The sequence below is a fragment of the Girardinichthys multiradiatus genome, chromosome 23 (genome assembly GCF_021462225.1).
Source record: "Girardinichthys multiradiatus isolate DD_20200921_A chromosome 23, DD_fGirMul_XY1, whole genome shotgun sequence".
NCBI classification, from domain to species: Eukaryota; Metazoa; Chordata; class Actinopteri; order Cyprinodontiformes; family Goodeidae; genus Girardinichthys; species Girardinichthys multiradiatus.
The window spans coordinates 50,483,983-50,506,832 of NC_061815.1; the positions used below are offsets into that span (position 1 = coordinate 50,483,983).

Here is a 22,850-nt window from a genome sequence, read left to right on the forward strand (position 1 = left end):
TTTGTTTCTAAAGAACTATATTTACATAATACTCTTGTTTTACAGAGAACCATATCAAAAGTATAAAATACTTACAAAATTCAGCTGCAATATATAAAAATAACTTCTATCTTCTCCAGATCATTAGGAAAGGTTTACATAACAAAAATATATTTATAGACATTTACACAGAGCCCGTTCACAACAGGCCCAGAGAAGCCAGCGGGCCCAAACTCTGCAACCAGAGTAGAAACCGTCACAAATCAAATGTACAAGTCATCTGCAGAAACTCGGAACATGGAAGGAGACAGAAACGGTACATTAGATAATCCGACGCCGCCTTAAACCCAGGAGGCTCTCTGAGTCCGAGGTTAGAAACCACTGGAACAGAAAAGAAACATCACAACGTTTTTAAATGGGAAATTGACCTTCTACTGAGCCTCCAACAGTTCCAGCCAAGTTTAACTTTGTAAGATTAAACTATTTTCACTTTCCTTTTCAGTCTATACCTGCTGCAGATTAACTGCAACTAGACACAAAAGTGACCGTTTTTAGATGAACAGTTTCAGGTGAAAACTGCCCTCCTCTGCAGGAGTAAAATAAAAACGGGCTGAACAACCAGCAGCTGAAGTTCTATTTTAGTCCCCGAAGCTGAAACCTTCTGAAGACCAACATGCAGCCCAGCAGAGCAGATGTCAGGGCTTTAGGCCACACCATCTGAAAGGGAGCGTTGCAGCAGGTTTCTTCGCCTGCAGAGCGCACAAAGATCTTAACATTCATTTTTAACGTGCACATTAATGCAGTGGTTGCGGGCGCATTTTTAAAGACAGAATGAGGCAGAAACAAGCTGCAGGCGACAAACTAAAAATATCCAAGCAGGAAAAGCTACTTTGCATAAACAGAAGAAACTCTTGTTGAAGATGTTAGTATTTGTGTTGTGTTTCCATAAATTTCCATAACGTATGAAAATGAACCTTCTGACATAATGGACCGAGGAACATCAAGGCTGCTGCAGGTTTCCTGAATGTCAGAGAGGAGCTGCCGGCCTCCAGGTGGCGCCGTTGGGGCGAGTACAGTGGTTCAGTAGTAGTCTCGATCTTTAAACACTGCAGGTTGCAGCCTGACATTTTAATCTGATTTACACTCCTGGTAGAGCAGAGCTAAACAAGATCAACATCCAGAAAATACCAACTTCACTGTTTTTTTCTCTCAGCTTCGTGGCACAAAAACTACAACAGGGAATCATTTTGGGGCATTTTCTGGGACCAGGGAGGTGATCCAACTGTCTCAGAGGGTTTCTATAGCTTTAATCCTCTGATATAAACCAGATCTGTCACTGATTATGGGATGGGGGGTGTCTCCATCACAACTGGTAGATTCAACACATCTGGTTGGGAGTCAATGAAACTAATGGGGCGTTTGGTGCAATAAAAGCCTAAAATATAAACCTACGGCTGGGTCTTAGATGTTTTAGTCAATGATTATGTGATGTCTCTGGCTTTCATAGAAAAACTGAAGTAAACTAACCCAGTAAAGGTGAAAATGACTTTTCCCAACATTCCCGATGATTTCGACTCAGGAAAACTTTAATGTAAGAAACAAAAACCAATAATTACTTCACCCAGTAACAGATCAAGTAAATTCGATGAAGCTCAGTCCCCCTGCTGAGGATGTTTAACCACAAGCTGACGTCTGACTGGTCACCAATCAGCAAGCAGAACCAACATCATTGATATCAGAACGCCTAGAACCAACAGATTAAATCCGTTGGTGTCATTCTTTTATTGCTCCGATCACAACAAATGTTGCATCAACTCTGATTCAAATGTCAACATCTGCTTTCTGACAGAAGGGGGCGTGGCTTTTTGCAGGACCAGGAAGTGAAGTAACATGAAACCCAACTTTTAATGCCATTTTTTAAAAACTGTCTAAAATAAAAACGGATCAGTTTGTCCAGTCGTGAGTCTTTTGGGTTTAACTTGGAGTTACATGAGGATGATGATGGCGGTTCTGATCCGATCTTGTTCTACCAGGAGGGCCGTTTCACTGTAAATCAGATGTTGCTTTAAACGGAGTCTTATCATTCAACACGTCAGATATCAGGTGGTATCAGCTGATACGGGGTCAGCGTGCGGTGAACCGTCTATCAGCCTGTAAACAAACTGTCGCACGCTTCCTATCTGAACCTTCCTACACATCGGATCAGAACCTTTTTAACTTGGGCGGTTTGTGTCTTACGGGTGGCTGGCGAGCAGCTCGTCCAGGTCAGCCATCCACTCCTGCGTGCTCTGACCCTTCAGCAGCGAGTCAACCAGGTCACTTTCTGCGGCGAAGCTCCCCGCTGCCGCGTTGTATCCGAATGACACCTGCTGCTGCTGGCTGGCAGTCCTGCTCACCTGGTAACCTTGGTTACACTGCATCGCCTGGCGACCATTGCCCTGCGGCTGTCCGAATGCTGCCAGGTCGGGGAGGACGGCCTGGCTCTGACCGGCTGGCTGCTGCTGAGTCTGCTGCTGGCCCAGGTTTTGAGCAGCTGGCGGCGCCCTCTGCTGGGCAGCCATGTTCGTCTGCATCATCTGCTGTGCGGCGTTCAGACCAGTCATTGGACGTCCACCGGAGCTAGCACCAAAGGAGGCGGCGCCAGCAGCCATCTTGGGGATGTGAGGCTGCTGGATGTGGAAGGCATTGTTGTTGAAAGCGTTGGAGTGCAGGCCAGCGTTACTGGAGGGCTGCTGCTGCCAGGTGTTGCCCTGCCCACCCTGCATGGATCCACCCATCCTGCCCCCCATGCTGCCCTGCATGGTGTTTGGCATGCGGGTGGCGGCCAGTTGCTGCTGCTGCTTCAACATGGCGGCGTTGGGCTGCTGCTTCAGGAGCTGCTGCTGCTGCTGCAGTTGTCTGTAAGGGGTGGTCATGGGGCCCAGGGGCTGGCGCTGCAGGCTGGCCTGCTGGTTGGGGTGCAGGTTCATGTTGTTGTAGAGAGTGTCCACACTGGCCCCGCCCCCACATGATGGCATACTGATGTCAGGCTGACTCACTGTAGTGGGTGGGGCAACACCACCTCCCGGCCCCCCTCCCTGACCCATGTTCATTCCCATCATGCTTTGGTTCTGAGGGAACATGCGGGATCCTGGGGCGGGGCCTCCCATGGAGCCGATGTTGCTCATTGGCTGAGAAGAAGCTGAGAAAAGCACAAATAATCAAGTTAAAACTTAGTTTTATGTATTCTGATGTCCACATTCTGTAAAAACATTTTTATTTAATTAAAAAGAAACTCTAAAATGTCCTGGTTCTGAGATCCAGGTGCTGGAATACCCAATCAGACCACAGCAGGCTGTCTGATCCAGTCCAGGTCCAGATCTGGGAACTGTAGCTCAGAAACTCAAGGGTTTTCCTAAATGAGGAATGGACTCTTGTTGGACACCACATGGCAGCTAATGAGGCTTAGCAAGCAGCCAATCAGAAGCTCAGGATGTCAGACAGATTCTGAAACTACCGGATCAGCACCTATGGGATCACTGGGAATGACTAAACAGAAATCTGAAGGAATGAATTGAGAAAACCTATTTTTTACCCGACCTATTAGTGAGCTGGAGCATAGGAACCGGTTTACACCGGACAATATGGATCAGAAACCTGACACCATGTTGGAATTTTAATTTGGGTTGGACCCGCTATTTTTTAAGTTCTGCTTCAAAGGATAATGTGATCAATATAAACCCACCGAGGATGAGAAACTGCATGAGAACACAGAGCAGATAAATGTTCTGATATTTGTTGCTTGTTTTTCATGACAGATGGAGGCTGGTTGGAGATGTTCCACCAGAATCCAGTGAGCCTCAACAGTTGCTTTCATTTCCCAGTCAAATCAGTGGTAAGCACCACTTCCAAAACTACATTTGTTCTGAACAGGAACAAACTGAACAGTTGGTGGTCTTATTACATTCGGACGTTGTCGTTTGGTACTTTCAACTTTTCTTTAAATGAAATGGCCAACAGGTATTATTAGGGACTGATTTAGGTCAATCTTTAACTAACATTTGGAGGATTTTAAAGTTAAAAGTTGAGGAAATGAATAAATAAAAGACCAGACAACCAGAAAGGTTCTGTCTGAGAAGACTGGAGGCATAGAACCCTGCAACAGCTTCCTCATCTATCAACAACAGGAGACCAGCTGATTGGAGGCTCTGCTGGAGCTTTTTCATTCCTGTTCTTTCCATTTTGAACATCAAAGTTCTGGTTCATGTCATAACCAGAACCAGAACCCATTTTGAAACACTGAGAAGGAACTCTAACTTAGCAGGAAAGCAGCAGGAAGAACCTGGATTCTCTGCTTCACTCATTTTATCCCCCCAGCAGATGCCTCCATCCTCCAGTAAAAACTTAGTTGAAGAACTTTTATGAACACCGTCTGGTGGACCTTCAAGTTGCTGTTTACAGAACCATACGGAAACGGACACTAAATTCTACCATGCGAACAGCATAATGATGGATGCCGTTTAAGAACCGCATCTATAAATCAGAATGAGAAGGAAACATGACCGAACTGTGATGTGTGTGAATCTTCTCACTTGTAAACTGTCCGACTGACTGCTGAGGGAAAGGGTTCTGATTTGCTGCTGGTCCCGTCTGGTCCTGGTACTGTGGGGGAGGTCGGGTCAGATGTCGCTGCAGCTGCTGGTCCTGCTGACGTTGCTTCTCCTGCAGAAACACAGAAACCAATTTGAGGCCATGATTTACTGCTGTGCATCAGTGTCGGGTTTCCTTGGTGAGGTCAAACATCATGAAACCCGGACTATAAACCGTTTAAAGACGAGGTTCGGTTGATGGCCCAGTTTGGACCTGCTAGCTACTGAGCAGATGGAGCATATTTGACCTAGGTCCATTGGCAGTAAGAAACACCCACAACACCATCCCTCCACCACCATGCTTGGCAGTATAAGGGTGCCGTTTTTGGTTTCTTTCTGTCTAATTATGGTCTCGTTGGTCTAGAGGACATTGCTCCAGAAGTCTTGATCTTCATCCAGATGCAGCTTTGCAACCCAAGTCCTGCTGCCATCTTGTTTTTAGAGAATAAAGGCTTTATCCTTCAACCCTTCCTAACAGCCATCCTGGTTCAGTGTCATGACCTTTAACCTGCTAACTAAGGCCTGCAGAGTCTGAGATGGAACTCTTGGTCATTTCTCTGAGCTTCACGCTCCGACCTTGGGCTGATTCTGCTGCGATATCCACTCCTGGGAAGACTAGAAGATATTTTATTTTTTTTAGCATGATTGCAGCTGCAGCTTATACACTCCACCTGCAGCCAGTTCATCCTCAGCTACCATTTTGGATCCATACATCTCTACTGGAACCATACTCTAACTGGGATTTAATATCAACTCAAAGTTTAAATGATTTGATTATTATCTTCACCAATAGTACAGCCAAACTGCTGATCTAGCTCTCATTTCTTTGTGTCTTCCTTCAGTGGGAAACATCTGGACAGTCAGACCTCTGACACGTCCAGCTGCTTCAGAAGGCCACTTCATTTTTCTACTAACAGCTCCACCTGGTGTCTGAGATGAGAACTGTTAGAGGAGGGATCTCGGTATGAATTTAACTTCTTCACTCCACAATGAGCAGCCCCTAAAGATCAGGATCATCCATCTCAGGGAGAGCTCCTGGTTTACAGTTCTAGAGGACAGAAGAGAAGAACTGAGGATCTGCTGTGATCACAGGTGAGTCGTACCTGTTCAGCCAGGAGCTGTCTCTGCATGTACTGCTGCTGCTTCTTCTGCTGTTCCAGGATATGCTGCTGCTGCTGTTGTTTCAGCGCTGCCATCTGGTTGTTCAGGAAGGCAGCGTTACTATGGTTACCTGCCATGGCGTTGGCCCCCTGCGGTGCTGTCATGGGGTTGTTTCCGGGGCCCGAGGGCATGGAGTTAGCAGGGCCCGTGACGTGTGGAGGAGCAGAGAAGTTGTTCTGATCCTGTTTGCAACATAAATGAAACTGATTTTAGATTCATTGAAAGTCTTCAGTTAAAGTTTGTTCAGTTTCAAGGAGGTTTAAACCCGGCGGTGATGGCAAAGTTGCTCGGCTTGGCTCGGGTCGGTTCTTTTTGTTGCCATCCAACATTAAAGTGGTGCGGAGGTTAATCTCTGGTACAGATGCAGATTTCTGCATCGACACAATGTCTGATAGGTCTGAGCTGTTGCAGAACATCAAAATCAGCTACGAGAACAACAACATACATGATTTACGCAGAACCTTAATGAGATTATATAGAACCTTGATAACTTGAAGTGGTGTTTTTATGCTCTGACATTTAACATAAGGTTCTACACACTGGTGACCCAACTTTAACACTAATATACATATATACCACGACACTAACTGTATACAGTGAACTTCTGGGCACTTTTAAAATCCCTGTTTTCCAACCAAACCACCGTGGCTAGAATGAAGGAGGCGATGGTGGATGATTTTCTACAATCATGCACTGATCATACTTTTCTGGTTTTACTGGAGGCCTGACCTGTGGCTTTCAGTTGAGACATTTTTGATTCACAAAAAAAATAAGAATAGTAAAGTCCAAAAAAACCGTTCAAATTATTACTAATTTATGCATGAAAACATCTGTCCCAACCGTTCAGAGATCTGCATCGGCCCCTGCTGAAAACGTTCGTGCTGTCGGTTCATTTGTTTGTAGACCAGAAATAGAGGAAACTGTTTTAAAATCTTGCAATAAAGAGAAAACACTGATTTATTTATGATTTATGAGCCGTTTGGATCTCTTGGCTGCTGATTGATGCATCTCTAATCAAGGTGTTTGTAGTTTTGTCCCAGACTGACGACCCCTGAACTTTTGTCTGGGTGTATTTAAGACTTCAGATCTAAACTTACGATGAATAAATGTAGATCATTTTATGATGTTGCAGAAAGTCTGCATACACAAAGGTAAATATTTCTTACTTGAAGTTAATTTCCATTACATGGATGTAGTTTAAGGCTGTTTTCTTCATTTTAACTTGAATATCTGATCTTTAGTGAACAACACTGAAGACACTCAGGTTAACTGAAAAGATTCTGCTACTGGAAAACATGTTGGGAACAGTTTTACTAATAAACCTAAACCTTTAAAAGAGATGGGATTTATTTAAACAGCTTCAGTGTTTGGAGGGGAAAATGGTTGTTTCCAAACTTTCAGCCCGCCGTTTGGACGGAGTAACTCTAAAAGGAAAACTGCTGGATGAGCCAGGAGATTTTTCCAGTTTATTCCAGAGAAACTGTAGACAGTCCTGTGGGATCCACTAAGTTCAGGTGATAAAATCAGGAAAGATGTGTGAATATTTTTAGTCTCTGCAGATCCTGCTTGTTTCAAACATTTGGCCTGCAGGTGGCGCTACAGGACAGTTGTGAGTAACTGGAGTTTTAAGTGCCTGTGACACGCTTTTCCCACAAATGCAGAAACTGAAAGAAAACACCTCAACATTAAAAGGAATTAGGCAGTAATTGACATATTAGGATTAAAGACAATTGTGACACAAAATAAGAATTTTTTGATGTTAAATTTTGCTAGTACAAAGTTGCCCTGAAATGATGTCACAGGGGGAGTTTCGGGTCATTCATTGTGTGAGCGTCAATAATAAACGGTTCAGGTAGAAGCCAAGTTGCGTTAAAAACAGCGTTAATATGATGAAACGGTGCATTGCTGGTGGTGGCAGCAACACTACGACAGCTACCGTTAGTCTACTTTCCTGAAGGGAAGAGGATCAGAGCTGGAAAACTGAGGAGGAACAGATGGGCTGGTCCCACCAAACACAGCCAGGTGTGATCGGAGGACTTCTCAGCAAACTGCTTCGAACAAGAAACCTTTGAATTCACCAGAGAAATGATGTCAGAGGTCAGGATATCTGCAGATGAAGGAGGACATTGAAGCAGAGACTAAAGCCTCGTTGTTCAGAGCATCTGATGGGGAAAGATCTCCAAAGAAAAGGTTGTTGCTGCTGTTGCTAAACGGATCCAGGCTCAGCAGGTAAGAACACTTCCTGGTTGCAAAACTACATTTAGATTTTGGCAGTTTTTTTATTTTTAATAATAATAATCTAAAATTATTATTAAAATAAGATAAATTACACGCAGATACGATAGATATATTTAAATAAATGTTTCTCTAAAGATTCTGATATAAAGTTAAAAAATGACACCAGGTAGTGTCTTCAGATCTCGAATCATCTCTCATGTTGCTGCTGCTCAGCTTCGCCTCTGGATGTTTCACTCAGCGCCGTATTTACACTGCATCTGCTCCGGTCCGGTCCGAAGCCCGGAGGAGCTCCAAGAACCATACGCAGATGGCCCAATAAAAGCCAGTGAAAAATATGGTAGAAAGTCCAAAACAAGTCATTCTGTGGAAGTTAAACTGCTTCATTTTTCATTTTATGCATCCAGATATTTTCATGGGTTTTGTTCTACAATGGATGAGTTCACTGAGTTCAGTGAAGATTTATTTCTTGCTAAATGTGCTGCATTTAATGTTTAATTAATCGGTTTATAATACCTTAGTTAACCCAGTAACTGATCTAATTGATCTAATGTTAACAGCTGCTAATATAAACACGTGTATATATGAATATATGTGTGTAACAAAGTGAATTATTTTGAAAATCCCCATGTTGTGCTGGTTTTGTTTCCTGATGGTCCGGTATGATTCATGCCGATTGACTCCGGTATCGGTAAAAATAGACTTTGGTGGAATTAGATGGCTGTCCGCCGCCGCAGCATCTGGTGCTCTGCCATCTGATGAAAGCTGACTTTCTTCTCCTGATTGCGTGTCTCTGACAATGACTGAAATATATCTAAAGAAACATCAGATTCTTCGCTGCAGGAGTTCATCTCTGACGTAAAAGAGAGCAAGAAAATCGCAAAGCAGTAATCAGGAAATGCCTTTTTAGTGAAATTTATGGCATGAATTTACTTTTTAAAATATTTTATCAATGTTTCCTTTCCATAAATGTAATAGAATTTATCATGAAAATTTGAGGTCACAGGCACTTTAAATTAGAAGGAAACCTCTGGATATGTTCAGCTGTGAGCACGTTGCTGATTCACTGGGATAATACGGGACGTTTGAGGACAAGCTGTAGAGTGTGGACTGCAGCAGGAACTCCATGTCCCGACTGCTGGGAGGAAAAACAAAGTGCAACAACAGCAGCTAAATTTAAATACAGAGCAATGAAAGGCTGCTTTGTCAGGACCAGCCTCCTCCCATTCACTGAGCCTTGGCAACTGGCTGCTGACCCACAAACACACAGAACCACACGCAGGGCTGCAGCATGTTAAGCGAGGGTGGTTCTGAATAAAAGGCCTCCACTCTGCAGGCTGACTGTTACTATAACCACAGACCAAACGTCTTCTCTTTTTACAGTCCTCAATGACAATAGACCTGTTGACCTGACATCTCACATCATGAAGGTCCTAGAGAGACTCCTGTTGGTCCACCTGATTAAGCAAACAATAAACCATCAGGACCTCCTGCAGTTTGCTTATCTCTGTGGAGTTGGAGTTGAAGATGCCATCAAACACCTGCTTCAACAAACCCACTGTCATCTGGACAAAGCCAGCAGCACTGTGAGGATCATGTTCTTTGATTCCTCCAGTGCATTTAATACAATCCAACCTGATTTGCTTTGTCAGAAACTCTAGAAGAGTCAGGTGGAGGCCTCAACAATCTCCTGGATCAAAGACTACCTGACAAACAGACCACAGTTTGTGAGACTGAAGGGTTGTGAGTCTAACCAGGTAGTCAGCAGCACAGGAGCACCACAGGGGACGGTACTCTCACCATTCCTTTTCATTCTGTACACCTCAGACTTCCAGTACAAGACAGACTCCTGTCATCTGCAGAAATACTCGGATGATTCTGGAGTTGTTGGTGGATCAGAGATGGACAAGAAGCTGAGTACAGGATGGTGGTGGACCACTTTGTGGCATGGTGTGAAAACAATCATCTCATTTTGAACGTGACTAAAACAAAGGAGATGATTGTAGATTTTAAGAGAAACAGGAATAAGTCAAAAACTATTTCCATCATGGGAGAAGAAGTGGAGGTGGTGGAGGAGTATAAATACCTCGGTGTTCACCTGGACAACAGACTAGAGTGGAGATGCAACTGTGAAGCCATCTACAAGAAGGGACAGAGCAGACTGTACTTCTTGAGGAAGCTTAGGTTCTTTGGTGTTTGCAGCAAGATGCTGCATATCTTCTATAAGTCTGTTGTGGAGAGTGTGATCTCTTCTACCATCATCTGCTGGGGAAGCAGCATCAGAACCAGGGACTTAAAAAAACTCAACAAGGTCATAAAGAAGACTGGTTCTGTTCTGGAGACTCCTCTAGAACCTCTGGAGATCATTGTGGAAAGAAGGATTCTTCATAAAATGAAGAACATTATGGAGAACCCTGAGCATCCTCTTCATGAGACTGTCCTACAACAACAGAGTGTCTTCAGTCAGAGGCTTCTTCAGATCTGCTGTAAGACGGAGCGCTACAGGAGATCCTTCCTGCCCACAGCCATCAGCATCTACAACGACTCTTTGAGGAAACCTTCATAATATGAGCTATAACAACATTTAATTTCCCTTTGAGATTAATAAAGTATTTTTGAATTGAATTACACCTGAAGGGTTCCAGCTCTGGTTCAAAGCAGCCATGGGCGGTTCCCAGTATCAGGGAGATCCCCCTACCTGTTGCTGCTCACTCATAGTCAGCTGGCTGAAAGAAGTCTACTTCACAGGAGTCTTAAAGAGAAATTAATGTTTGTTTCTAGTCACAATGGTGAGGAAACTAATGGAGAGCTGCCCCATCAGTGTTATCAATGGGCTGTAATGGTTACTACTGTAGCCTCACAGCTACAAGGTCCTAGGTTTGAATCTCTACTTTCTCCTGCATAGAGTTTACTTGTTCTCCCCATGTGTGCAAGGGTTCTCTCTGGGTACTCCATCTTCTTCCCACAGTTCAGAAAAATGACTGTTAGGCTGGTCTTTAGTTATGGATGCATAGTTGTGCTTGTGTCCGTTTTCCCTGTAATGGACAGCATATTCTAGCAGAGTGTTTGCTACAGTATGCCTGCATTAATTCCATTTATATGAACTATTAGTCTACCATTATAAATTAAGTGACCTCCTGAATTTCTTTAATGATATAAAGACAATTAAACGTTTCTAATCTGAAAGTCACACAGCAAACAGCAGCAGTTAGCTGATGCTCCAAGGGTCTGAACTGTCAGACAAGAAGTTGATTCCATATGAAAAAGAGATGTTTGCATCCAACTGTGAGGCAGTGAGCAGCAAATGGAGGATGAGTTTCAGGAGGAAGCTGCTGGTCTCCTCTCAGAGGTGCTTGACCTGTTGCTCCATGCTCACCAGTGCCCTTTTGGTTAAATTATTAATTTATTTATACGCTCATCGGCCACTTTATTAGGTACACCTTGCTAGTACTGGGTTGGACCGCATTTTGCCTTCAGAACTGCCTTAATCCTTGGTGGCATAGATTCAACAAGGTTCTGGAAACATTCCTCAGAGAGTTTGGTCCATATTGACATGATAGCATCACACAGATGCTGCAGATTTGTCGGCTGCATCCATGATGAGAATCTCCTGTTCCACCGCATCCCAAAGGTGCTTTATTGGTCTGAGATCTGGTGACTGTGGAGGCCATTTGAGTTCAGTGAACTCATTGTCATGTTCAAGAAACCAGTCTGAGATGATTCATGCTTTATGACATGGTGGGTTATCCTGCTGGAAGTAACCATCAGATGATGGGTCCACTGTGGTCATAAAGGGATGGACATGGTCAGCAACAATACTCAGGTAGGCTGTGGCATTGACACGATGCTCAGTTGGTACTAAGGGGCCCAAAGTGTGCCAAGAAAATATCCCCCACACCATTACACCACCACCACCAGCCTGAACCATTGATACAAGGCAGGATGGATCCATGATTTCATGATGTTGACACCAAATTCTGACCCGACCATCCGAATGTTGCAGCAGAAATCGAGACTCATCAGACCAGGTAACGTTTTTCCAATCTTCTATTGTCCAATTTTGATGAGTCTGTGTGAATTGTAGCCTCAGTTTCCTGTTCTTAGGTGACAGGAGTGGCACCTGGTGTGGTCTTCTGCTGCTGTAGCCCATCCACCTCAAGGTTTGACGTATTGTGCGTTCAGAGATGATCTTCTGCATGCCTTGGTTGTAATGAGTGGTTATTTGAGTTACTGTTGCCTTTCTATCAGCTGGAACTAGTCTGGCCATTCTCCTCTGACCTCTGACATCAACAAGGCATTTGTGTCCACAGAACCGCTGCTCACTGGATATTTTCTCTTTTTTGGACCATTCTCTGTGAACCCTAGAGATGGTAGTGCGTGAAAATCCCAGTAGATCAGAGGTTTCTGAAATACTCAGACCAGCCTGTCTGGCACCAACAACCATGCCACGTTCAAAGTCACTTAAATCACCTTTCTTCCCCATTCTGATGCTCAGTTTGAACTGCAGCAGATCATCTTGACCATGTCTACATGTCTAAATGCATTGAGATGCTGCCATGTGATTGGCTGATTAGAAATTAACGAGCAGTTGGACAGGTGTACCTAATAAAGTGGCCGGTGAGTGTATATAAGCCCTGCTCTGAGGCCTCATAAAGATGAGTATTAATGTTATTTATTATGTTATTCTGCAAGAGAGATGACATGACAACACACCCAGTCACCTCATTACCTTTGACCCCTGTGACATGTGCAATAACTGCACTTTGCAGTGAGATAGAGAAGAAGACTGTGGAGCCCAGAATGTCTCCTTTGGTCCAGATTCCAGGACAGCTGTTGGTGAATAAACTGATGAGTGAGTGAAATAAGATCAGCGTACTTGTCAGACAACACGACAACTTTGTATCATTTCTGCTTCATCACCGATAGAGGAGCAGTCTGAGCACACACACACACCCGGCCTCTGGTTCTCGAGTATGGTTTCAGATACTTGATTAATCGAGGATTTCTGTGATAGATTACTTGATCACTAAAGTAATCAGGTAAGTGTATTCTTTCTGTAAAAGCTGGGTTCTTTACCTGTGAGTGAGCGATGTGCTGTCGGAAGTTCATGCTGTTCTTCTGCTGCTGTCGGAGCAGATTCAGCAGGGCCGCCTTGTCCTGGATCTGGCAGTTGGGGGGCCGTGGCGGCCCGGGTCCTGCCTCAAAGTGTGACAGGGGTATGGTGTTCTTGTAGTTCAGAATTGCTGCAGGGGTCTGAGCACCTTGTGCAGGTGGGTGGCTCAGAGGGGGCACTGAGGACAGGTGACTCAGCATGTTGGGGGGCCCGGCAGTCCCCGACATGTAGCTGCCAGCGCCTGCCTTTGGCGAACCTTTGTTGGGCTGAGCGGGCAGCAGCAGCTGCTTTTGAGAGTTAGGGTTGAAGTCTGAGGGGTACAGGGCGGGGCTGGTAGGCTTGTCCATACCAAACGTGCTCCCTAATGAGCTCTGAGAGCTGTTGGCCATCTGAGTCCAGGGCGGGGCGTGATTGTGGGGCCCCTGGTTGTGGAACTTGGCCCCTTGCTGTGGCTGTTTGTGCTGCATCTTGCCCTGGATGTGCTGGGCTCTTTGTTGCTGGGCTGCCAGCTGCTGGAGCTGCTGAGCAGGGGACAGGTCTTTGGAGACTGGGGGTCCCGGAGGAAGGAGGTGGTTGGGTGGAGGCTGGAGCTGCCTGGGGGGAGGAGCTGGCTGGGATGGGGGAAGAACTGGAGAGGAAGCAGAAGAGGAGGCAACAGGAGAGCTGGTGAGGTGAGGAGGTGGTCCTGAAGAGGTGGACCTTACATGTGGGGAGCCGGTTCGAGAGTCCTGCTCAAAGACCGCTGAGGATGGAGAAAACTCTGCCTTGACACTGGACAAGTCTGGAAGCAGACTCTGGGATGACTGTCCCCCACCAGCCCCCACAGCTCCACCTCCGACTGGAGCCGGGGCCAGCTCCAAAGGATCTTTCCGATCCTCAAACCCACAGTTCAGAATGTCCTGGATGTCCTGGATGTCTACGGAGCAATTCAGCTCCTCCATCAGCTCCTTCCACTCCTGCTCATTCAGGTTTAAGTCCAGGAACAGGCTGTTGTTACCAGCTACCGATGGAGGCATGATGGGCAACATGTCCTCAGGCTCCTGCTTCATCTCTTTCTGATGGAAGTCCAGTTCAACGCCTACATCCACTGGCTCCACTGCCGATCTGTGGGTCCCGTTAGAGTTCCGATCACCAAGGCCCAGCTTGGAGTCCATCGTGGAGCCGTTGGCAGGGCCGTTATCCAGACAGGCTTTCTTACTGGAGGAGAGGCCATCAGGTAAACCGTTGCTCAGTGGGGAGCTGCCACTCTCCATCTTCCTCTTCACCACCTCGTGCAGCTGCAACATCAGACACAATAGTGGGAATTTAGTCAAATAAAAATAATGATAATATTTGTAGTGCACTCTATGAAAATCTCCCAAGAGTTAAACAAGCATAACCTGATCGTCTCATTTACAGCACAGATATACAGAGACAGGACATGCATATTTTAGTCTACGGCTGCAGTTTCAGGTTCTCCTTTTTGTAATAATAACCAACAAATACTGCAGTTCACATGTCATTTAAAGCTGAAAGTGTCCAACAAGTTCTGAAGAGTGAAGCCCTGATGTAAAAACCACAAATTTAAAAGGTTCTACATGTTCATGCATTATTGTAATCGTGGTTCACTAAAGTTGAATTCTGCGGGTGTTCTAGCTGCAGGGGGCGCTGTAGAAGCAACAACCATGGCAGCAAAATCTGGATGCAACACTTAACGTTAGCCATTTCCTTTTGGAGGCTCACATTAAAAGGTAAAAACTGGTAGAACTATGAGTTAACGCACCAGATATCTCTGAGTAGTAAACTGCTTATCCATCTTAAAATGGGTTAAACAAAACCAGAACGTTCAGCTGATAGAAGTCCAATTTGTATCAGCTGCCTTGTTCCAAACTACAGCATGAACATTTTCCAGGAGAACTTCTGATCCCATTGGTTCCCTCGGCCAGGGAGACGGGTCAGTTTCTGAGGCGTCGTCTGTCACAGCTGCAGTCGCTCTGTTCCTATTACTGAGCCAGCCAATCAGGTGCTCCCATGTTAGTCTTTGGCTTTTATTTGCTTTAAGCCTATATGAACCAGTGTTCTTCTTTTCTCCAGCTGTCCAACAGTGTGCAGCAGCAGGATAGGAAAACACTTAATAGAAACTGGGCTGAATTTATACAGTTTTCTCGGGTGATTCCGACCATTCAAAGTGCTTTACACTAGTGTAAACGTGTACAAATCCATACCGATAGCCAGATAAGTTAGCAACACAGGGTTAAATGCTACATCGACCTGTGCAAGAACACACTCGCCCTCACCAATACCAGAAACAACTGCATTTTTCCTGACAGCTAAAATTAAAAAGGTTCAACCGTGGGTACAGTGTGATGGAAGATTTAAACACCACAGGTCAGAACCGATCACTGATTTATCCCGATCAGGTTCTGTTCAGGTTTAGAGCTCAGCCCGCCTATTGAGAGCAGTCGTCTCAAGCAACGCTATTTCTTACAGTTCAACATGAATCTGACTGATTCAGAAAGTCAGTTTAAGTTTACAACATGGATCATCTTCTCAGATGAACCCTGACAGCTGTCCTCTAACCAAACATTCATCAACTGTAGGTCTTCATTCAACATGGGCCATGACAGCTGAACAGAGGTAGCAACCAGCTGCTGTTTCTGTGATGACAGCATATCAGAGTCCCAGCTTCCATCTGATTCATCTTTAAAAACGAAACTAACTGCTGCTGACGGGGAGCGAAGGCGGAGAGACTAAAACTGAAGTGATGACAGGCAGGAGGTCATTCAGGACAAGAAACACCTGAATCTGTAAGTTTATTTCAACATGTGTGATAATAATGCAGCGGTTGAGATGTGTGTCCAACTGTCTCTGTGTTCAGTCACCAGTGGGACATGAGTAAATGGGGAGTGGTGCCTAGTGGTTAGAGAGCAGGACATTTGCATCTTGTAGAGGCTACAAGTACTGTGGTTCGAATCCCACAGCCTGCTGCCGGGTCCCTGAGCAAGACCCTTAACCCCTGACGCTCCCCGGGCACCGCACAATGGCAGCCCACTGCTCCCTAAGGAATGGGTTAAATGCAGAGGATCATTTCTCCATTGTGAGACTATTAAAGTCTAAATTTGTATTACTATTAAGTATCACAGCTGAAGAGAAACCACTGTGTGACAGGAACTCATTGCTGTACTCATTCTGCTGAAGGTCCAATCAGAACGTCTGTCAGCTGGGATTGTGGTCGAAGCGTGTGCGTTTGAAGAAACCAGTAAGCTGTGAAAGGAAACTGACTCATTGAAATTCCCATCTGACTCTTCCTCACATCTTGTGAAACAGATGAACAGCTGAGGATTGTGGGTATTTGAGTCAGTACAGCTTCTCCTGTACTACAACTTGTGCTGAAACCAATGCAGACACAAAATCTGATGCTTACACACAGCTCAGGACCAAACAGTCTGATTCCAAGGTGAGTCTTTGCCCCCGCTGGTAGCTCGGATCCGGCGCTCCGACCAGCAGGCGGACAGACGAGTCTTCACAGTGACTCATCCTGGAATTTCTGGCTCTCGCTCAGCCACAAAAATCCAAAGTATCTGCAGTGTTTGTCCACTGATATTTTTTTACTGGAGGAATTTCAAACATGTAGAGCGCAGTTTTCTTTATTATGACTCCAGTGAAATCTTCATGTCAGCAGGCCGATTCCAGCTTATCGGCACAAATACCAGAAGAGACCGAATTAGAGGCTTCAACTGTTTTCTTCTGTACATTTTGTTGAACTATTTTTCATCTGCTTAGTTTGTCTTTTTTTTTGGAGGTTGAGTTGACATTCAGCTACATTATTTACAACATTAAAAGACAAAGTACCAGAGATAGAATTACTTTAATAACTTTGACATGTCCTACTGGGAAGGTCCTGAAATTCTGGTGTCAAATCAAAAGAGGCGACATCTTAACTGAGCAGAAGCTTCGTTTCATTGTAACCTGGACTTGATCAGTTTAAGATAAATGTTTCATGTCAAACAGAGGCTTTAAGGAGTATAGGTGCATCCTATTAAAAAAAAGGTATAAAATTGTTGTGTTTACCTCACAATGACCTGTCAAATTAGTCACACACTTAAATAATCCGTTTCATTTTCTCCTAGGTCAGTGAATGCATCACAACTCAAACACCAGTTAACAGCAGGACTTCAGTGTGGAAGATCTGACAGAGTTAGACCTCACAAGGTTTAGGTGATGAACTCAAAGGAGGCAGGTTTGATTGCTGCTCAGACAACCCAGGCGTAAACACAGGATTCATATTATTTAGGGAGCAGAAAGAACTTAGTAGACAACAGGAAGGTTTCAGTTTTATCTGAACTTCCTGTTTTAGAACATGTGGGATTTGAAAAACCATGAGTCTCTTCCCTTTTCATTCTGACCAATAAATACGCAGAGACTGATGATCACTGCCCAGGTTGTAACTAAAGGTTTTCAAGGAATGTTAAAAGTCAGCTCTGAAATCATCTCATCTATGTCTTAAAACACTGCGGCATGCTGAGGTGCATGTTTGGTTTGGGTGTGGTGCTCCAATGTGAATCATGCAGCTTCTGCAGGTGAATGAGCACAGGTGACTCTGCTCATCAGAAGCAGAACAAAGCTGGGAGAGGAGCTGCTTCGGTAACCAGGTGATCAGCCTGTGGTGCTGCTGAGGTTTCCGGGAAGCCCAGCATCTGCATTGTTGGGTCTGGTGATTCCCTGGCTTATTCACCTTATACAAGGTGTCAGTGACTGTCTGCTGGACAACCGTCATGTCACTAGTCTTCCTCCATGATTGTGAACATTTCTGTACTAAAAATGATTTTAAAGCATATGATATTCTACTTTTCTGACAAAATTTGGGCTGTAAACCATAATCTTCTGATTTATCAGAAATTAAAGCAAGAATGAAATGTATCACTCTGTAATGAAGCTATAGAAAACACAGCTTACCCTTTTTAAACTGAATTAAGATGATATCCTGATTTATTATCATGCACCAGCACATCTTCACCGCTGAGCAGGTGGTTCACCCACAGATCTTTACAGATTATCTTTATCTTACGAGTAAACACTGAGTAGAAAACATTTAACCTGTCAGATGGCGGCATTTAAACCGTAAACAGGTTGTAATTTACTGTATTAATATTAGATTTTTAACCATTTCCTCCTGATGATTGTGCTGATGGGCCTGACTGAAGAAAACATGTGAAAATCGTTGAGTGCAGCTTTAACCCCCACTTCTTCGTCTCCAATGCAGCATCCAGAAGATGGATAATCATGGATGTTCTTCATCTTCATCCCTCTAAGAGAAAACTCCTCAGAGACAGCTGGTGAACCGTGAAGAAATTCAAACTTCTCCACAGGGACTGACAAACTTGTTTGAGTCTCAAAACCTTCATCAGCTACTCGAGTATTAGAAATACACCTTCAACAGAACATGCAAAACACCCTCAAACAGGGCCTCCAAGTCCAGTCCTTGACAGCCAGATGTGTTGAAGCAGAGACATCTAAAAGATGTATGATGCTGGCTCTCAAGGACTGGAGTTTGATGCCCTTTTTACTAAAACCTCATGATGATTCTGCAGAAAGAACATCAGATGTTCTGCAGGGAACCTCTGCCAGCTTCTAATTGCCTCAGCTACACCAGCTTAGCGGTCATTGGGCGAGAGGAGAGGTACACCCTGCACAGGTGACCAGTTCATCACAGGGCAACAGAGACACACAGGACAAAAACAAAAATGCCTTCTTGTCTGCCAAAGAAAATATTAAAGCTTTTAACTAATCATAAGATGTGACGCTCTGGTGCAAAGTTGTTGCCGTAGCAACAGTAGAAAGTTTTCCGCATCCCAAAGATCGACAGCAGAAGCTAAAAAGGCGACTGAATGTTTAAACAAAGTAAAAACCTGATCACCTTCTCACATCCATCCGACCCGCCTCAGCTTTTCATGCTGATTCATGCCAACAGCTTTGGTACAAGAGACGTCATCACACCAAAGGGTCTAAATGACAGTCCTGTTTGATAAGAACAGGCAGGTAATCAACAATACTCCTGTATGCTGCAGTCTCAGCAGACATCAACATTAGTTACAACACCACTTTATTTCATAAGCACTTCAACAACATAACTCCTGACCACGGTGCTCTACAAAAATGAAAAAAACAACTATTAGTTACCACATGGGAGATAAAAAGGTAAGAGATTGATGATGATGATGATTTCCTTTACTTGTACAGGGACACTGCACAGCAATACATTGACCTAAAAACAGGAAATATGCATGGTGCCAGGTTATAGCAAAAGATGCTAATTTCCACCTGTAGTCCCTTGACAGGTTTGGGACACAGATGCTAACTCACTACGGGTTAAAAACCCAGGAGAAAAAGCGGTTTGAACACGTTTTAAAAACAGCAAGAGATGAAGTCTGCAGGAGCTGCAGAAGGATCTAATGTGGACCTCAAGCAGAGCAGTGAGGGAGACGCTGACAAGGAGCAGGTAGATCTGCAGCAGCCACCACAGGATATAAGTGATGTGTTATCGGGCAGCAACCAGACCACCCGACAGTCCCAGCAGAGACTGAAGGTCAGCAGAGAGGTGCAGCTCATTTTGCTCCTCCATATATTTGCCGTTTTGGTCCCACAGTGCCAGGCGTTTTCTGATATAAGACACTGCCAGCAGTAAGTCATTCACACAAGTCACGAGTCTTTTCTGCACAGCTTCTAGTCATTTTGGACACACTTTGACAGCTAGTCTTTTAAAAGGAACCCATTACAATCTACTTAATTAACAATGAAGAAATGTAGATTATACACCCAATAGCTACAGGGGGGTCATGATCTCATTTTATACAAGTCCACAGACCCAAACGGGGATCAGAGCTCCAACCAGAGTAAATGTAAAATCTTCAGAAAATTAAGAAAGGTAAGTTAGGAGAGAGATCTGAGATGTTCTATGATTAGAAATATATAAACCATCAGAATATGTGACTACAAGAATAAAGTAATAAACAATAGTAAAATACATGTTTATAAGATGGTGTGTTCACAGTTATGAAGTGGGAGGAAGTCTGAACTGCACGGTATCTGGTGGGTGTGATGTGGGAAAGGAGATAACTGGCCTGCAGATAAGTTTCACAGCGTTACCTGGACCTGATGGATTCTGATCACTTATGGGCTCACTTGTGGATGGATGACTGTATGAAAAACTAACAGTACATGGGGTGTAGGATGTCAGAACAGCCCAACGTTGGGACAAAGGGAGAAGGGACAAACCCCCATAGCATGTTGGAAAGGGCAGACCCCATACTGCTGTCAGATGCTCCAGCAGCTGCCTGATATCATCCCTCCATGGTGGTGATGCTGCCTGTAGTGATCACTTTACACCTGTAACACATCCCCACCACTGTTCTGCATGTGGACCAGAACACATCCACACAAAAAGACCACTTGTTGTGTTCTTAACCTTTGACCTTTTAAAATTAAAACGGAAATTGCCCAGGCAGTTGAAAACGGTTAAACGCCCTTTAACTATCAGAGGGCGAGAAACAAAACCGAGCCCAGGAGTTTTGATTTGGCTGGTTTCATAAATACCTTTATGTCCTGTTTTCATTTATTCCCCAAGGTTTTAATTACCCTCTCCCTTTAAGACTCTGTGACATAAATGGTGCTCTGGCTCAGTGTGGACTCACCGCTGCCCGGGTGGTGTTCCGGCTCTGCTCCGCCGCCGTCCCTCCGCTCTCCGCGCCGCCTCCCGACGCTCTCTGGGCGTCCTGGTCGATGCTGGGCTGGGGCTGCCGGTGCTTGCTGGCCCGCTTGGCTTTGTTCTGCATCAAGCGCTGGTGCAGGTTGATGGTGTTCGGCCGCTCCAGCTCCAGCCGCTCCTGCGTCGCGCCAACGTAGCGGGTTTCGCAGGTGTTGTGATGCTGCCGGAAGAGCTCGATCCTCCGGCGGAGCCGCTCCATCACCGCGCTGTGTCGCGGTGTAACAAAATCCGCCATCATCAATAATGACCTGCAGTGAACTCCCGCCTCAGGTTTGCTGATTATGGCTCTCTGTCAGTCTAGGCGTCTATACACCCCCCTGGCCCTTTACAAAGACTCCTGTGCTGGCTCCATGGAGGCGACCTTTGTCTCGCTAACGGCCTTCAGTCACAGCGGCACTCACTGCCGGAGAGGAAAAGTAAGGTTTCTGGATAAAATACCATTCAGCCTCCTGATTTCAGCTTCTAAACATCAGCTCATTTAACTGGCTGAGCTACTGGAGCCACATTCAGTTTAACTTTCACTAAAACCTGCTGCTTTCTGAATAAAAACGTCCAAACACAGAGTCGCCACCAAAGTAACTCCCGACCAGCACATTCCTGCACTCTAAATCAGAGCCAAACCTTCGAAAAACTCAACCAGACTTGGTCTGTTTGAGACCCAGGAAGCAGCAACCTCTGTCTGAACATCAGGTTCTGTGTTAGAGCTTGTGTTCCACCCGCTGGGAGCGACTTAATTGCTCTCCAACTTGCCTCCAACTTTTATTTTGAGTCGGGAGTTAGCTTTGGTTAGCGAATAGGAGCTAGCTACGATGCCAAAGTTGGCTTCAGATTTGGAGTAAAGGGCTATTTCACAGTTTTAATGACTTCTGGCCAATCTGAATCTGTTCTAGTTCAAAAGCCAGACTGGTCAGGCATGGGCTAAATTAATCTACAGTGCCTAGACATGGTTTCAGACAATTCGTTTTACAAATAAAAACTTCATTCAATTTGCGAAAAACAATATTTTCTTTTAACTTCCAGAAATAAAACAAAGCTCGACAGACCACAAAATTCCTTAAGGCAAAATGTCTTTATGGTAGAATAACTTCAGTGTTTGTCCATGTTCTATAGTTTTAAAGCAGGACCCCTAACTACAGAAGTAGCTTCAAATGGCACTTTTTCGGTTTTTACGAACATCAGAAAAAGTTTTTAAAATTACATAATTTATTTTAAAGAATCTAGAAAGGTCTTGCTCAGGTTTGACCTTAATAAATAATGTCAATTTTGAACTAGACGTCACTAAAAGTAATCCAGATTCCTTTAAAACAGAAAACTAGCCTTTCATTGAACCTACCAACCGGATGCCAACTTCAACATCGTGAGCTAACTGTGAATCAAACTTACTTCTAAAATCATCATTTCATACGGTGATTAAAACTAAGACTTTTACTTTCCAAATACGGGAGTTTAAGTTTAGGATTTAAAACACTTACTGTGAAAATGTAGCAGCCCGCTCTCCCTACAGCATCTGTCCGGCGAACAGCAGCTGATCCTCCGCCGCCCTGTAGCCGTTAGCCGCTGTGTTTTGGTTCGACGGGCCTGAAACATTTAAATAAATGTTCGTACTTTAACTAACTTCGCATCACCGCAGCGGATATTCCCTCTTATCCGCTCCCCGAGTCGGGAAAGTGAACGGCTGAGAGCGAGCCACAGCTCGGGTTAACTGCGTCCCTCTTCCCCGCTTCTATTGTTTCCCAGCGAACAGGCAGCTCTGCCCGGCCATCTTGGAAACTTTCTCTTTTCTTCCATCAGCGAGGAATGTTCTTGCTCCCGCCTCGTCGGTAACTGACATCCAACATAGCCAATCAAAAACAAACATCGTCTCCCCGCTGACTGACAGCCAAAATCAACCAATCGAGGGCGAATCTTTCCTCCACACTTGAGTGGCGGAAAGGAGAGCCAATCAAAGCACAGACCATCCGCAACCAGGTTGTATATATATTGAATGTAA

The 22,850-nt window shown here is 44.7% G+C and overlaps 1 protein-coding gene across 3 annotated transcripts; it reads right to left on the reverse strand.

The window, feature by feature from the left end:
- On the reverse strand, positions 1 to 22,704 carry maml1 (mastermind-like transcriptional coactivator 1). Of its 3 annotated transcripts, none has more exons than XM_047353553.1 (6): positions 22,333 to 22,704; positions 20,787 to 21,260; positions 13,080 to 14,393; positions 5,711 to 5,950; positions 4,551 to 4,680; positions 1 to 3,160 (listed from the first exon to the last, which is right to left on the reverse strand). In XM_047353553.1, the coding sequence occupies exons 2-6, from the start codon at positions 21,096 to 21,098 to the stop codon at positions 2,214 to 2,216; spliced, it is 2,943 nt and encodes a 980-aa protein (XP_047209509.1). In that variant the 5' UTR covers positions 21,099 to 21,260; positions 22,333 to 22,704; the 3' UTR covers positions 1 to 2,213. The 3 variants fall into 3 exon arrangements, with proteins under 3 accessions (XP_047209509.1, XP_047209511.1, XP_047209512.1); XM_047353555.1 differs by having other exon boundaries at positions 20,787 to 21,066; positions 22,333 to 22,703; XM_047353556.1 differs by lacking the exons at positions 20,787 to 21,260; positions 22,333 to 22,704 and adding an exon at positions 19,013 to 19,100.
- Between the last annotated feature and the right edge of the window lie 146 nt (positions 22,705 to 22,850).